This window comes from Penicillium manginii (genome assembly GCF_028828005.1).
Source record: "Penicillium manginii strain IBT 31320 chromosome Unknown utg000001l:1.0-3466041.0:1.0-3467806.0, whole genome shotgun sequence".
Classification (NCBI taxonomy): Eukaryota; Fungi; Ascomycota; class Eurotiomycetes; order Eurotiales; family Aspergillaceae; genus Penicillium; species Penicillium manginii.
The window spans coordinates 1,918,258-1,934,991 of NW_026643102.1; the positions used below are offsets into that span (position 1 = coordinate 1,918,258).

Below are 16,734 nucleotides of genomic sequence, written 5' to 3' on the forward strand. Positions count from 1 at the left end.
TGACAATACGATATCGGTCTGACTGTGATCAGAAGCTCGTTCCGTTTCGGGAGACTGTGATCGGCATTTGATTGGAAATTTTAGCACCCTCAACTTCAGTCTTCAATAGAGTGTTTATAAATCTTTTCAAAAGTACAGGAATTCTTCTGAAGTTTTCTCCCGCTTTTTGGGGCACGGAGTTAGGTACCTTTGAGATGGGCAGAGACGAGATCCTGACAACTCTGCACAGTTCCGATAAACAAAGCAAGGAGGTGGTAAGATTAAAGCTAATTTGTAACCTAAATACGGTATTTGTATTGCTTGCTGTACCATTGCACGGCGATTGTAACATTCCAGGGATAAGCACTCCATGTCGTGTCTGTAGCCCGCATAGGCTATACGGGCGATCAGCTCCCTTGAAACCTAAAACCGTTCAAATCCGCCGTTTGTCGCCAGCCTCTAGGCCCCCGCCCCTGTCTATTGCTACTATCTCCCCTCTGAGTTCTTGGAATTTCCTTTTGCACTGTCTGCCTAGTATGTTTTTCTCCTAACATTTTCACATCATATATCAGGCCTCCATATTCGATTGATGCACCCACCTACTTTCTGGGTGAAACTCATCGACCATTGTTTCCCACATGCGTCAGCCTCAGATCTCAGGTGACGATCGTGTCAGGGAAAATGGACCATTGACACCTGAAAAGACAAACAACTTCACTCAGAGCTGTATAAGCGAGATCGATTGGGATGGACCAACAGACCCTGAGAATCCAGTCAACTGGTCAAGAAAGAAGAAATGGCTGAACATGTTTTCAATTTCATTTCTCACGCTTCTGACGCCCCTGACATCTTCCATCGTTGCTCCCGCACAGGGGCCCGTGATGAAAGAATTTCAAATCACAAGCAGAATACTAGCATCATTCGTTGTTTCGATTTACCTCGTTGGTTTTGCCTTCGGTCCCCTTTTCCTTGCTCCTCTTTCGGAAATATACGGCCGACTACGCATTTATCAGATCGGCACCTTTATTTTCGTGATATGGAATGTTGCAGGAGCGTTGGCGCCCAATATCGGTGCACTCTTGGCTTTTCGACTCCTGGCAGGGATTTCAGGAAGCAGTCCGATCACTCTAGGGGCTGGATCCATCGCGGACATGTTTGCGCTAGAAGAGAGGGGGCTAGCCTTGTCCATTTATGGACTCGGGCCATTGTTAGGTCCTATTATTGGTCCTATTGCAGGTGGCTTTCTTTCTGAAGCAAGAAGCTGGCGATGGATATTCTGGCTGCTGACGATTGTGGTGAGTAGTACTCGAAAGTGTTATGAATACATTTAGTCAGAATGAATGCTAATGGTAATCTACATATCCATTAATATAGTCAGGTGTCGGTTTTATCATGGTGATAGTCCTCCAGTCTGAAACTTACGAGCCGGTCCTTCTCCGAAAGCGAGCCGATCGAGTAAAAAGGGAACTGGGACACTCGAATGTGCGCTATCGAGATGAATTGCGACTTAACGCCAAAGAACTTTTTCTTCTCTCGATTACCAGACCGCTGAAGCTTCTTTTTCTAAATCCGAGTGTGGCACTATTTTCGCTTTACACAGGTACTGTTCAAGTTGCTGCTATCGATACAGAACGAAGTCTAACCAATTCGTACAGGTGTAATGTTCGGCTATCTCTATCTCCTGTTTACTACAGTGACCCAGGTGTATGAAACAACATACGGTTTCAGCCAGGGTGCTACTGGCCTCGTATTCATCAGCATTGGAGTTGGATCTCTCTTTGCGCTTGTGTTCTTCGGATTATGCTCAGACAAGCTTCAAAATGCCCTCATCGCGAAGAATGATGGCCAGGCCGAGCCCGAGTTTCGTCTTCCGCCCAGCATTCCAGGCAGTTTTCTCATTCCGGTCGGCCTCTTCTGGTATGGCTGGTCTGCTGAAATGCATGTCCATTGGATCATGCCTATAATTGGACTGGGCTTGATTGGCTTCGGGATGATTGCCTCTCTATTGCCGTTCCAGGCATACCTTGTGGATTCATTTGGCAAATACGCCGCCTCGGCCATTGCTGCGAATACTGTCTTTCGCTCGTTAGTTGGCGCTTTCCTACCCCTCGCCGGGTCCTCAATGTATGCCCGTCTAGGGCTTGGTTGGGGAAATTCATTGCTAGGATTTATCGCAACAGCAATGTCGCCCTTGCCAATTATTTTCTTCATCTATGGCAAGCGAATCCGTTTGAACCCACGATTCCAAGTTTCACTGTAGCCTCAGCCGCCGAATCCTCTACCCAGGCAATCCCAAAGGATTTCCTCACTATGATGAGCTAATCTGCAGTCTACAAAAAGTATAAAATGGCAGATAAACAGCGAAATATATCCTCATAATTTAAACATCGTTGTGATATGAGGCTGGTGCAGATCAGAAACCAAGCCGCATCATCGGAATCAATCCCGAGGTGTCTATATGAGCAACCAAGTTGATTGGAAATCAACTTATTTTTCTCGTTGTACATATAGCCTCATGTTTCTCTCTAAATAATTAAAACATGATTCATACCTCTGAAATACAACAAACATATATAGAAAATAGACAGCTCACTAGAAAGTAATTAGATTATATACTGAGTTTACATCCACCTCGTTACGCTTGATCACTCTCGATACACCAATATGGATGGCCTATATCACAGTACCAGGCGCGGCAAGACCCTTTTTGTTCCTCAGGGATCCGGTGTAGTCTACTTGATTGCATGGCGGTGAGGAGCTTCTAAGTATAGGCAGTATTCGCCCCACTACCTAGACTACAAGCATTTTTTCCAAGGTAGACGGCAAACACTCTGTATGGTAGGATCACCTTTAAAAGTCCAGAAGTGTCTGAGTTCATATATGATCTATATCCAGGTCAATTTCTAGTATCTACAGTCTCTTTAATGTATTGACTCTGCTAGCCCTCCGATATGAAGAACACGGCAATGAGGCAGCGAGAGGGAGTATCGGTAAGATGTTTTAGGGTGCGGAAGATACTGCGCTTGTGGAAGCTGCTGCACCTATGGAGGCTACTGCGCTTGCGGGAGATGTCGCGGCTTCTTGAATCTGCTCTGGGCTTAGAATGGATATGTACGGATACAGCATGCCTCCTGGGTACAGGAGTGTCCAGCAAGCCATGCATGTACAGCTCGTAGATGTTAGGGCCACTGTAATGACCGTCTTCCACGCTATCAGTCGACAGTTTCACGACTTTCGAATCTATATTGATTAGCCGACGCAACTTAACTTGAGGGACATGCTTTCAATATTACCGAGCGAAACCAACCTCCTTGCTCACACCAGTCTTGTCATCGCGAATGATCTTCTCGGAGACCACGCGGTAGGCTCTGAGTGATGACGAAGATCCAGTGATGCTAGATGTCCGGTGTAATGAACAGAGGCTGTTACTACTACTGCTGCCTGCGTGGACACCTTAGTCATCTACTTAGGCATCCACACCATGCCCATGTATCTAGTTCCTTCCTTTCGTCGCTTCTCTCTTTTCTTCTTTCTTCCTCTCCTCAATTCAATCTATCTTGTTCTCTACTACTGCAACCTCGCCTACGCGCGTAACCGTATCTGAGCATCCTTACATCCGGGAACAGAGTGACATCTCTTAAATATTAGGGCTGCTATAATGACTATCATCCCCGGTGCCAGTCAAGCATTCGGCCGTTGTAATAATCCGATCATCCCCAACACATACCCGTGCCTTAATCTTTCATTTTCGGTTCTCCTTGGTTTCCTCCAGCTTTGCGTACACAACAATGGCACCAGGGGTCGGAACTGGACCCAAGAAATTGGTATTCAAGTACGCCGTTACTGTCTTAGAGCCTGACTCGAGAGCTTCGTCGTCGCTAGTTTTGTACTTGCTGCAAAGGACGAGAATGCCTGTGTATTCGTCCAAAACAGTAGTCACGATTCTTCCGTGGAGGATACCAGAGTAGCCATTGAGGTTGCTACCCAGAATGAAAATCATGCGGATTTCGTCTACGCTCCTGGTTTGACCGGACCCGGAGGTAAGTGTCGGCCGTCGATACTGGGAAAAAAAAATCCCGATAGTGTAGCATTTGATTTGAGGGTGACTGAAAAAAAGACTATCCTCATTTGAGGACTGGTTAAGGACTTTGTGTCTCTGTCATAAATCTCAAAATTGAGGAGATCATGCGAGTCATCGAAGTTGCTTGAGCTGAACATCGAATTGCTTTCAAGAAATACAGAGTCGCTCGCAAATTGAACGGAGGTCGAACTTGATGCTGTGATAGGATGGAATAAAAAGGTCTTCTCTGAGGAAATCGGCGAGCAGTACGAACAGATATCTTATTTCTTGTTTGTCTCCGACGAAGTGAGATCTGAAGGATTCAGGTAGACAGATCGAACGGAGTCTGCGGGCAGCAAGGGCAATCAGAGCGTTTGGTTTCATGATGGTGTCGTAAAGCAATGGTCTTTCAAAGTTGGATGGAAATTCTGGTAATTCTCGTTCGAAGTTGGTAAGCTTGTCAACTCGTTCTAATCAATAGAAATGAACGAGCCCTGAGCTTCACAAGAGTCAGGGATAATTCGGTAGAAACAGTGACAGGATTGACAATGGGTATTGTCGAATCTTGTAATTTGGCCTGGTTATCGCGAAATGCTGCCTTGAACAAAAGTACGTCATTATACCATCCCTAGGACTTCCCTTGCTAATCGTGGATTTCAAGGTTTTGCTTCAAGTCGCTGACAAGCTACCAGCTGGCAGAAAGACCTCAATTTCGCGGGAAATTTTGAGAAAAGCGATATATTCCCTTCCAACCTTCGATTTACATTGCATTAGGGTTCCGGAAGATCTTATATCCCAGTCGGAATTAAACAAATAAAGTTGAACTGAGTGGGCTCGGGCCTGCAACGATCTATAACTAGCGCGATCCACGATCGATTCTAAACCAAACCAGTCAACCTCGGCCCCAGCCCTCTTCCACTTCCAACACCTCCAAGATGAACGGGCTCACCTATGTTTACTACAAAACCATTGTGGTGATTATCCGCTTCCTCTGGGATGTGATAAGCTTTGTGGTTCGCCGACCATCCCCCACCCCCGATGGAGTCCTCCATATCCCCTCCCGCGACTCGGGAAGAACAATCAAGGCCCATCTGTACCATTCATCATCCGCCGCGTCAGGCCCCCAACCCGTGCTCCTGAACTTCCACGGCAGCGGATTCATCCTCCCCCATCACGGCACAGACGACGAATTCTGTCGACGAGTGAGCCGCGCCACCAAATACACCGTGGTAGACTGTTCCTACCGACTGGCCCCAGAAAACCCCTTCCCTGCAGCGCTGAACGACGTCGAAGATGCGGTGAACTACATCCTCAGTCGACCAGACGAGTACGATGCCACGCACTTCTCAATCGGCGGCTTCAGCGCCGGAGGCAATCTCTCCCTAGCAGCCTCGGCTTGTCTCTTCCCGCCAGCCACCTTCCGCTCATTAATCGCTTTCTACCCAGCACTCGACCTGAGCAGCCCTGCCAAGTCCAAGATTGCACCTAACCCGGCCGGAATGCCCATTCCGGCCCCGTTGGCTCGCCTGTTCAATACGTGCTATGTGCACGCCGGTATTGACAGGCGCGATCCGCGCATCTCGCCCCGGTTTGCGGAGCTGGAGCGGTTCCCAAGGCGCATGCTGGTGATTACGGCGGACTGTGATACTCTGGCTCCTGAGGCGGAGGAACTGGCGACCAAACTTCAGCAGAGACAGGGATGGCATGTGGTCTGCGAGCGCATGGAGTCGTGTAACCACGGGTGGGACAAGCACACTCGGGCCGGACCCCCGCAACTTCAAGCCAAAGAGCGTGCTTACGGGTTGGCTATTGATCTGTTGAAGGAGTGACTCAGGTGATATGTACATTCAAGTTTCCACGCACATACTCTTTGTTTCTTTTCTCTGTCATTTTCCTCTATCTCTGGTACTGCTGTGTGATCTCATTCAGAGAACTGCCGCGTGTACCTGGCCTGATCCATTCCAGTTTCCATTTGACCGAACCCATGGCTCGCCACGGATCCGCTCGGGGCAACCCTAGGGTTAGGGGAAGTGGATGTGGGCTAATGAGCTAATGGGCGAATGGGCTGAGCTAATGAACTAATAAGATCAAGGGTGAAGAAAATGTCCATTAGGGTGAGACAGGGGGAGAATGCCGAAATGAACGGGCCGAATATCTGCCACATGCTTGCATCAGGATCGTCCCCATGGATCAATAGTCTACAAAAAATGAATTAAGGCGGGAACATATGTCCAAATGTAGAAAAAGTAAAAGAAAGAAAAAATGGAGGTAGAAGAGAGGAGATTTCAAATAAAAACTTGAAGACGATCCATAGTTACCTTTACCTATTCTGTTAGATCCTGTTTTTCTCCCCTCGTGGCTTGCACCCCTCTTGACCCCCTCGAGGCGGAAGTCCACCTGGACAATATCCATTTGCATCTCCTCCACCTACTCACCCCCTATTGCACGGTGCTAGTGGATGCTGTCAGTGTGCCCTCGTCCACCGTGCTCGCAGTGCCGTGGACGAGTCCGTTCCTTTCATGAACGCGCATTCTCAACCCCTCCAGTACATGCGCGCCCGCTGGCTGGCGCTCCTCTCCAAACCTTTGCATACTAGGACCGAACTGTACATATCCTAGGATAATAAAGTCATGGATGACCCGCCCCCGCCCGTTGCGCCCGTCCTTGACGAACAAAAATACCGAACAGATGTCCTCCACCTCGACTCGGCAGACGCAGAACAAGCGCGGGCGCAACAACTTGCCGACGAAGCGCGCACTCTCGGCCTGAAAGTTCCTGACATCGAAGCTGCGGCTCCGCTGGCCGCCTCGATCGCCTCAGGAATGGTCGATCTTTCCTCGCCAGTCCTCTCATCAGGCTCATCGACTGATCGGAATTCCCTCGCCGATGGCTCCGTCACCCCCTCCTACGAACCTTCCTCTCCGTCCCCGCTCGATCAAGTCGTCTCCTCCCCGTCCTCAATCACAATTGCCTCTGAGCGCGCGAAGCCTGGCAGTACGCGCTCGCTCGCTTCGCTCTCCACGAGGCCGACCTCGTATTGTTCCAGCGAGAGCCGGACGCTCCCCGGCGCCTATGCGTATGGTAAAAATGCGGATAGTTTGTCGGTTCCCGTGAATCGCATGTCAATGCTCAGCGTTGCGTCGGCGGACAAGAAAGAGAAACGAAGAAGTAGCATTAAGAATGCCATTGGACGGATCCAGTTTCGCAGGAAGCGGCCCTCTAGCGCCCTGCTCCCGCCGGATTCACAAGTTCTAGTCTCAAAGGGCGACACGGGCGTGGACCATGTATACCTCGAGCAAAAGAAACAGGCACCAACAAGCAACGACGTGCTCCCCCGTCCGCCAACATCAGAATCTCTCGCGAAATTGGAGGTCCCTCTCTTCGATCAGGAATCGCTGCAGAGAAGCTTGGATGACCCAGAGCTTAGCGAGATGTTAGAGCGACATCGATTGGAGAAGGACAGACATATGGCATTCCAAGATGCCGCCCTCAGCATTGCGCGGCAAAGACATCAGACCGCCATTTCGGACCGGTATTCAGACAACGAGCGTCTGGAGGAAGAGAAGCGTGTTAAGGTTCGTTAAGCCCTTTTGTCCACTTAACATTTGAAACCGGACTAATCCAAACGAAACAGAACACAGCTGCCGCCAGTCGACTAGAGGAGCGCCAACTCGCCATCGAAATGGAACAGCAGCGGGAATTTGAACGCGCGAAAATGAACTCGCGCACTCGCATCAAGCATATGGAGGGTTATTTCCGAAATGCCAGTCCCCCGCCTTCGCCTTCCCCCAGCCTAAGCACAGCGCAACAATCTTCCGAGTCGATGATCTCCGAGACAAACGGGACCCCGCCAGCCCGCCGCATCACGCAGCAACAGAAAGAGCAGCTCGAGCAGCAATACCACGCGCACGAGTCAATGGACGCCCTCCACGAAGCCCGCATCAAGGTCCTCCGAGACCGGCAGGAAATGAAATTATCGGACGCTATTGAGCGGATGGAGCGCGAACTGGACACGCTGTGCGAGCAGAATATCAAGAATATCAAAACTTTGCAGGTTGAGCATCGGGACGAGGAAACGGCTGTTATCAAAGCGTTGGATTCGAAAAAATTGGAGCTGCAGCGTCGTTGGCATTTGGAAGAAGCTATTTTGCGCCACGGGCTTGAACAAAGAAATGGGCTTGTCTACGGACCCCTGCCGGTGATCTCTTTCAGCGTTGCTGTTGCTGTTGCTGATGATTCTGAGGCCGAGGCTAAGGCTGACAGCCCGGAATGTGCTATTTCTGTTTCGGAGGCTTCGTCTGTTGCTGCTGGGCAGATTTAGTCTTGTGGCTATTGATCTTTGCTTCCTTTTTGCCAGTTTGGTTGGTTGGTGATCTACTTCGCATCTACCCACCCGCCTTGATACCCATCTTTTGTTGAAAAGCCTATTCGCTTTTGGCACTTTCATCTGTACTGATTTCTTTTTCATTCTCACGCCCTTAGCTTTCTTGTAATCACCTTGTGTTTATGTGTGAATATTTGTCAAAGTCCTTGGCTTGACTTGTCTATATCGCATTGCGGCGGCTCTTTGGTTCCTGATGTGCATAGCATTTGTTTCTGGGATACCTGTGGACTAGGTACGGTTCTCATAGAAGTGGTTCAATAATTTCAAGATCATCATTTCTCATTCTCGTATCAAGGATGCTGAGCATCGGGTATCATATTAAGTAGTAGGTATTACATTCTTCGCTTCATCAAAGTGCCCGGATAGGAACCATCAGCCAAGTCAGCTCTTGCGAGCAACCCTGACTTCAAAGATCGCAATCCATCTTCAAACACACTCATGAACGCGCCTCCAAAGCCTCAAGCTCCTTCAACCGCTCAAAAAGCGACTCAATCCTCCCCCCACCACCAGTAACAGCATCCTCAACCACCTTATCCCGACCACGATCATTCATAAAAACAGCCCGCTCCACAAGCCCAGCATTAGACAACTTGAACCGTCCAAGTCGACCATCCTCCCACTCCATCCGCACATACCGCGCCTCGACAGCCGTAGCCTCCAACCCAACAATCCCCAAATCATTCCGAGAAGCACCCCCCCTCACCCCACTGCTTCTCCTCCCCTCCTCCCCCTCCTCATTCCCAGCATCAACATCACGATCCAGCCCCAACTTCTCCCTCAAAAACCCCACCCGCCTCACAACGAAGATGCCACGCCACCAACTCCCTCCTCAACTCCCTCACAAACCCACGCAAATCCTGCCTTCTCGCACCGCGCGAACTCTTCAAAACACCACCCTCACCCTCCTCCTCCCCCTCCTCATCCTCCACCCTCCGCCGCGAAGACGAAGCCAAATAAACCCCCGCCAATCTATCAACAGCAATAAACGCTGGAATCGTATGCCGATGAACACACATCTTCATCTCTTTCTGTTTGCCCTTCCCCTCTTGTCTCAAGAGTACATAGTAAGGTTTCACGAACCGGCCGCGCGCACAAATATCTATCCGTACACCCAACAGATTCGGCGCGGGGCTATTCGGCGCGGGATCTTTGAACGGGAAGGCCGTTGCGCCGAAGGCGATGCGGTGGTGATTGGTGGATGAGTGGGCGCCGGCTGCTGTTGCTAGTGGGGAGAGGTCTTCTTTTAGGGTGGTGGGGGTTTTGGCATTGGTGTTGGTGTTGGCGTTGCGGAGGAGGGATTTTATTGTTGGGGTGGTGAGGAGGCTTGTTGTTAGGATTCTTTTGCGGTGGGCGAGGGTTGAGACTGGGGGAATGTTTTAGCTGGTGTTTATTTCACTTTTTTGGGGGCGTGATGGGATAGGATGGGATGGGCGTACTCTCTGCGCGAATGGTGTGGATCTCGGCGTCTAGGTCTTTTTCTTCGGGGCCTGGAGATCCCGGGTTGTGCGCTTTTTGATTCATGGTGTTATTTATGTGGAGGGGTGTTTGTTGGGTGTCGTTCTGGGACCCCGCGATGTTGTGGTGAGGGAGTTGTTGTGGTTGGTGATGGTGATGATGTAGATGGCCGCGCTTTGTTTACATCCACGTGACCCGCTATCACCGCGGTTCCGAATTGCTTTCCCCCGGCTTGAATGGTTGGACATTCTTATATTTTCTTGCCGGTGCGTTTAGGGGTATTTTACGAACGGCGTATTTATGTCTTGTTTTTTTCGATATTTTGGGTGCATTAGGCTTATTGATGTAGCTTTTCGTCCTTGATCCATGGATACCCACTCACTAACTGGTTAGTTACAGCATGAAGTATACAACTGTGACATGTGAAATTTTGACCTGGCTGAGAGGATTTTGATGCTTTTTAGATTACGAGCAAGATTCAAAAATGTGCAAAAAAACCGACCCATATATTCAGTTGGGATAGATTTACGGGTCAGAATCTATATCATGTCGCGAGTCCTTTGAATTCGATGGACATCCAAATCCAAGGTTTCAAGTTATTTTAAGCTCGATTGTTGGCCTCAAGCACCAGACAACCCGATCTTACCCTATGAGCGGGGCCTCTGGCACAACACAGTGGGTACCTGCTTTCGGGCCGCCTGGTCTCAAACCTAGTTCAAGTTGGTGGAGACCAGATGCTTTGCGGGCAACTTGAAGCGAAACAACCTTGGAAGTGCTTGCCTCAGTATCGTTGATTAACCGTGGTCTTGCAGGTCTCAAAGAGAGCCCTGGTAAGGGGTGGAGAACTTGAAACTTGAACTCTTTATTGGCAAAGACCCGGCGCTAACTGACTGCTCCGAGTCGTCCTATTGCACTGTGGTTAGCCGAGAGAGTAATTTCCGGAGTACCAGCTAGTCTGTAATTCCCCTCTCTCCACTATTGGGGGCCGTTCAAGTCGTCCTGCATGAACAAATGCGCATTTGGGGAACGGCCCGCACCTGAAGTGTTCCTGTAAAATTTTCTCTCCAAGCTGTTCTCCCTAGCCATCGATTTACGCGTCGTTATTTAGCGACACCTAGTCATGAGGCCATGGGTTTCCGCAGTTCTCGGGGCACTGGCCTTGTGCCGTCAAGCATCATGCTCAGCAGGTGATATTTGCTACATCTCTGGGCCCAGGGGTATGACAGCTTACTCACTCGGAATCGGTCTTGAAGTTGAAGTTATTGATGCTCATTCGCTACAGTTAACCTCATGGACGATCGATTATATTTCATGGGCGGGAATTACAGCACAGTTTCCTATGATGGACAAGTGATCGAGCCCAGTAAGCTCTCCTCGCAGGAACGATGAATCGCGGTACTAAGAAGGCAGGCTCGACCTTATATTATATGGATCTCGACAGTCAATTCCCCGTTGAGAGCACGATTCCCCAGTCCGCACTTCATACCAGTGCTATCAGCTCTGACATCAATGTCGCTCATCAAATGACTGAATACCCAGGATCTAACGGCGCAATGTGGAGAACGAATGACAGTATGTACTTTTTTGGTGGTGGATTCGATACCGCCATCGACACAGTTTCATTCTACAATGTTTCATCTGGCAAATGGAAAGAGGTCGAGGTAAGCGGTGGAAAATTCAACTTTGGGAATCGGTCGACTGCGCAATCTGTCAGTGTTCCAGAATTGGGTCTTGGGTTCATCTTTGGTGGGAGTGGTCCTTACATGGAAGGCATGATACGATTCGATGCATCCGATCCGAACAATCTGACATGGACGAATGAGACTCTCGATCATGGATCTCACGGCTTCAATGTGCCAAACCTAAACGCTGGCACTCTCCTCTATATTCCAGCCAGTACGGAGGGAATGCTCATCAGCTTTGGAGGAGGAAATGTTAGTTATCCCTCTATCCCGCATCACAACATGATTTGGATAATCTTCCGCTCTGACCTTGCTAAATTACGGATCAGGTCACCGAGGGATTGAGCCCTGATTCAGGCTGGCCCTATCCTGCTGATTGGGATGCTGTTTACATATACGACATTGCTTCTCATACATGGTGGATGCAAGAGACGTCCGGTAACAGCGACCTACCCGTTGACCTAGATATGTTCTGTGCTGTTGCTGCGGTGTCACCCGACCACAGCGCATTCCATATCTCAGTCTACGGTGGATGGAGCTTGACAGACCAGCGCGCGTATGAAGATGTTCGAATTCTTTCGATTCCATCTTTCCAATGGATAGAAGCAACCGAACTATCAAACAAGACCAATACAGAGCAGCAAATTAATTCGACTATTGGTCGCAGTTCTATTGGCGAATGCCAATTGTTTCAGGGTACACAGATGATCGTCCTTGGAGGCGATGTACGCGCTGGGGCATATTCGCTCACAGACGGAGCATGCAGCAACGCGTTTGAACCTGTGCGCGTTTTGGATCTCTCGACTTATGAGTGGCAAAAAAGCCTCAATACCAGTGCTAGCTATGAGGTTCCATCAATCATCTACAACAAGATCGGCGGGGGGTAAGTTTCGAAGACAATTACTTATAGGTTTCAAATTAACGATTATATAGACCTGCTGGAGGAGCGACGGTTACAGTGCCTGTCTCGGGCTTTGCAGACGCTACACTAGCTTCCTTGATACAGAAACGTGTTCCCGGATTCGAAATAACAACATCGTCTCAGTCAAATACGTCTCAAACAGCCTTGTCTCAACCATCAACCGAGATTTCACATGGTAGTAATGCCGGTGCAATTGCCGGTGGAGTGGTTGGCGGAGTGGCTGGATTAGCGGTGGTTATTGCCTTAGTTTGGTACATTTTGCTTCGGCGTAAAAGGCGTCTCCAACTTGAAGACAGTCAAACGAACCCCGGGCCATTCGCGGAGCCTTGTGAACTATCAGCAGAGGCGCATGCTGAACTGGCCTCGAAATCGGATATGCATGCTGAAATGCCGGGTTCGAACAAACCAGTTGCTGAATTGGCTTAATCGGGACGTTGAAATTCTTTCATGAATATTTCCAAGGTTGAATGCCCAGAAACCTTGAAATGGACTACTAGTAAGAGAAATCATAGAGGTCCATCTCGAGTCCAGGGCTGTCAGTGAGCAGGGTTTCCTTCCCTCCCCCCTCTTTAGATATATTTTTCTTTTTACTAACTTTGCCTAGGTAAGATTTAGATATATTCAATCTCAAGGTCTTGGAATAGATCCAATACCGAGATTCTGATCTTGGGATGTGTTGTTTTGAACTTGAAGTACGCGACGGCACGCGTTAGTACGTACCTAGGTAGGCAATTCCAAGTCTTTGAATGCACTCTTTTTTTCCTTTACTAACTTCCAAGATTTGGACTCTAGGTTTAATTTGACAACCCCACATTCCCGCAGTCCGTAGTGTGTAATTTAATACAAAAAAGTGGCCCTACAGTGGAATGTAAAAGAGACATGGTATTTAAATACAAACACAGACACGGACTTCGAGGAAATATCGTACTGGTATATCTTGATAGGACCCTAACATATTGCGGTCTGATATACAAGATCCCCAAGTTGCCTGGAGACGGTATGGTATTGATCCTAATAGAACTTGAAGAGTCGGAGTCACGGTCTTTGTGATATTCTTCGCCTTCACTTCTGTGCTGTGCGCAGCATATAGTCAATACCAGTGCCGCCGCCACAATGGTCGAAACACTTTCGTATGGAGACATTTCCGGTCATGCTGGTCCATCGAAAATGTCACTTGCTTGAATTGCAGTATTTCTGACCAGGCTTGTTGGCTTCAGAATCCTTGTAATGGTAATCAGCATAGGCCCTGGAGCCCTGGAGTTTGATTCAGAAGCTCGGCGAGGAGCAATGACCTCCACTACCTAGGTAGTTATATGTACCGCTTGGAAAACAGCCAGATCTAAACTTGTAAACTTCCAAGGTTGAAGGCAAACTTAAATATTATCTCCAATTCCAATACTTTATGCATTATCAATGATAACTTTTATGTTTTCCAACTTGAACTTGTACCTTAGCATCTCTGAGCGATGAAGGGAACTTGAATATAGGAATATCATTGAATGCCCCTGCTCAGCTTTTTGACTTATGAGTCATAGGCTATACTGAAGCCCATTTAGACTACAGAATTATCCAATATCAGGTTTTTTAGAGACTCCTATATTCAACTTGAGGTTTAGACAGCACGACTGTTCATTCAATATCACATGACCTCATACATCAGCATTGGATGTCACATGATGCATCACGTAAGAAGGAGACATTTTGTGATTACCAACATCGACTTCGCTTTTTAGCTGTTCCCGTTATTTCGTCTCCAGCTATTCCTATTAAAGCCGCTTTCATGGTTGGGAGTTTGGATCATTCCCTGCCAGGACCTGAAAACCAAGTGGAGCCGCAACATCGCCATCGCCAGAGACGGCTTCAAGTAGCCCGAGCGTGTGATGCTTGTCGGCTTCGCCGCACCAAGTGCGACAATGGCATACCATGTTCAAAGTGCATAGCACGTGGAAACCACTGCAGTAATAGTGGTTCGGCCAAGACCTCAACTCTCACAGAAGCCTCCGAAGAGATTGCTCGCCTTAGGCAGAAAGTTCAGGAACTAGAAACAGAGCTCAAACGACAGGCTTTTGGCCAACAGAACCTACCAAGTCCTGCATCGTCACAATCATCACTGCCTTCGGCTCGTGTCTCTACGGGAAATATCCCAGGCCCTGATTTAAGAAGGTACTGCGATGGTATTCAATTTAAACCTACGCGCTCCTCTAACGAAACATGGTTTGGGCCATCATCGCTTTACTCTTTTATTCAGGGTCTTAGCGAGTCTCTCGGTCTGGAACCGCGAAAGGAAAATTCCGCCCAATGTTTGCATCCTGTAACAACCAGTGATCACAAATTTCTGGACGTCCCTGAGTCGGGTCTCCTTGGATGTACTAGCCGTCCATGGGCACCTCCAGCCGAGGATATTCCTAATTCGGGGGTTTACTTGAGTCTCATCCAAGAGGACTACTTTTTAAATCTTTATTGGCAAACTAACCATACATCGCGTTTTCCGATTGTGGACGAGACACAGTTCAAGAATCATTATCAGTCTCTATTAGTGGGTGACGGACAGGATCGGAGACCCTCAGCCCTCGTCGATATTATAATTGCCATGTGCATGCAATATGCAACCTCCACAATGCCTGCAGGGGCCCAAGGAATTCTTGTTGAGGGGAACGATTCGCTAGTTGCGGGTCGGTGGCACTATTGGCGTGGACAAAAGCTGCTTAAACATGAGCTTGACAGTCCATCATTATCAACATTACAATGTCATCTGCTTTGTGCAGTCTACATATGTGGCGGATCTTTCCACAATATGATGATCAGCACTGTGGGTCTCGCTGTAAGCACTGCTTATATGCTTGGTCTGCACCTGGATCCCCCGCCGACCATGTCCGAAAAGGATCGCGAGATGCGCAGACGGCTGTGGTGGGCAGTCTACGTCATGGACAGCAAATCTGCAATGAAGCTCGGTCGCCCCTTTCTGCTATCTAGCTCCCACGCCATGCCGTCTCTACCCAGTGACGATCTCACGGCCGCTGCGAGCTCCGGATCCATGTTTGCTCCTATCGGACAAAATGCTACATGGCTGAGCTACAATCTACATACGGTCAAGCTTTACATCGAAGCTCGAACAGCCCACACTGCCTTTTTCGATCAGTATATCCATATGCCAGCGGGCCAAGCTTTATGGGCTGATCATAAAACCCAAGCCTCCAGTGCGAGACTTCTAAACACACACGCCCAGAACTTTCAGGAATGGGTCGATGGTGTTCCTGAATCTCTGAAATTGAAGCGTCAAAACAATGGTCGATCTTTGTCCACGGATCTCACCCCTATTATACTTGAGCCATTTACCCCACCTTGGCTGCAGCGACAGCGCTTACTCCTTGAACACACATACCATCATCTCAGCGTGAACCTCTATCGTCCATTCGTATCCTTCACCTTGAAACCGCCGGCGGGTTCGATGGCAGAGGAACTCGCCATGAGATGCGCTTCTCATGCGATAATGTTGACGATGATCACGCACCAGACGCTCACAGAATCGACGCACTTTGATGGATGGCTCGAGGTCTTCTTCTGCCAGTGGAATGCACTTATGACCCTTGTTGGGTTTGTGGTGTTGTTCCCGTCTTCGACCTTACTCAACCAGGCTAAGCATGCAATCGAACTCGCTACCTTGGTGTTCGATAATTACGGTGCCAAGTTTTCTGCTGCTGCAAACGCAGCGAAGATTGTTCGTGATCTATCCGTCAAGATTGAGTCCCTCGCAAAGCCCAATGCAACTGGGTCCAACGCTACGATATTACCTCAAGACTTCGAAGCCAGCTCCTCATCGGTGTCAGTTGATCAAACCCTGCCATCCCATGATCTTTTTGATGCACCGGAGTTCAACCTATTCGACATGGCTGTCGACATTGATTTCTGGAATAGTGCTGAGGCGCTTTGGCCCGGCCTTGACGACTTTTCACAATTTCAATCAGAAATATGAGTGAAGAATGATCTGGTGCCCAGGTGCCTACGTTAATATAGCTATTGTGAATAATGAATAAACTACGACTTTTTATTACGAGTCCGAGTCGATGATGTTTGATCGGCGACCACCTGGGCAGAATGCATTCAAACGTGTTTAAGCCCTGGAGTAAACCAGCCTGAAGCGTGCTTCTCTTCGTACCCGCCCTAAATCAGACTATGAAATTACTAGTAAGTTTACCTATATACTGTTCCAGTAGCTTCAAGTTTAAACAACTCTCTAATTGGCCCATCAGTC

The 16,734-nt window shown here is 48.7% G+C and overlaps 7 protein-coding genes across 7 annotated transcripts; 5 read left to right on the plus strand and 2 right to left on the minus strand.

The window, feature by feature from the left end:
- Positions 1–617: 617 nt before the first annotated feature.
- N7533_000686 (MFS transporter) lies at positions 618–2,239 on the plus strand (the record flags this gene model as incomplete). Its single annotated transcript, XM_057097336.1, has 3 exons — positions 618–1,274; positions 1,354–1,579; positions 1,635–2,239. The coding sequence occupies 3 exons, from the start codon at positions 618–620 to the stop codon at positions 2,237–2,239; spliced, it is 1,488 nt and encodes a 495-aa protein (XP_056965829.1).
- A 1,482-nt stretch (positions 2,240–3,721) lies between these two features.
- On the minus strand, positions 3,722–3,979 carry N7533_000687 (uncharacterized protein; the record flags this gene model as incomplete). Its single annotated transcript, XM_057097337.1, has 1 exon — positions 3,722–3,979. One exon carries the CDS (start codon positions 3,977–3,979, stop codon positions 3,722–3,724), a length of 258 nt encoding a protein of 85 aa, XP_056965830.1.
- A 995-nt stretch (positions 3,980–4,974) lies between these two features.
- N7533_000688 (putative esterase/lipase) lies at positions 4,975–5,868 on the plus strand (the record flags this gene model as incomplete). Its single annotated transcript, XM_057097338.1, has 1 exon — positions 4,975–5,868. One exon carries the CDS (start codon positions 4,975–4,977, stop codon positions 5,866–5,868), a length of 894 nt encoding a protein of 297 aa, XP_056965831.1.
- Positions 5,869–6,669: 801 nt separating this feature from the next.
- N7533_000689 (uncharacterized protein) lies at positions 6,670–8,360 on the plus strand (the record flags this gene model as incomplete). Its single annotated transcript, XM_057097339.1, has 2 exons — positions 6,670–7,614; positions 7,674–8,360. 2 exons carry the CDS (start codon positions 6,670–6,672, stop codon positions 8,358–8,360), a joined length of 1,632 nt encoding a protein of 543 aa, XP_056965832.1.
- Positions 8,361–8,859: 499 nt separating this feature from the next.
- N7533_000690 (uncharacterized protein) lies at positions 8,860–9,944 on the minus strand (the record flags this gene model as incomplete). Its single annotated transcript, XM_057097340.1, has 3 exons — positions 8,860–9,217; positions 9,270–9,786; positions 9,860–9,944. 3 exons carry the CDS (start codon positions 9,942–9,944, stop codon positions 8,860–8,862), a joined length of 960 nt encoding a protein of 319 aa, XP_056965833.1.
- A 1,224-nt stretch (positions 9,945–11,168) lies between these two features.
- Positions 11,169–12,908, plus strand: N7533_000691 (uncharacterized protein; the record flags this gene model as incomplete). Its single annotated transcript, XM_057097341.1, is given in 4 exon segments — positions 11,169–11,241; positions 11,259–11,812; positions 11,890–12,443; positions 12,494–12,908. 4 exon segments carry the CDS (start codon positions 11,169–11,171, stop codon positions 12,906–12,908), a joined length of 1,596 nt encoding a protein of 531 aa, XP_056965834.1.
- Positions 12,909–14,262: 1,354 nt separating this feature from the next.
- Positions 14,263–16,455, plus strand: N7533_000692 (Zn(II)2Cys6 transcription factor; the record flags this gene model as incomplete). Its single annotated transcript, XM_057097342.1, has 1 exon — positions 14,263–16,455. The coding sequence occupies one exon, from the start codon at positions 14,263–14,265 to the stop codon at positions 16,453–16,455; it is 2,193 nt and encodes a 730-aa protein (XP_056965835.1).
- Between the last annotated feature and the right edge of the window lie 279 nt (positions 16,456–16,734).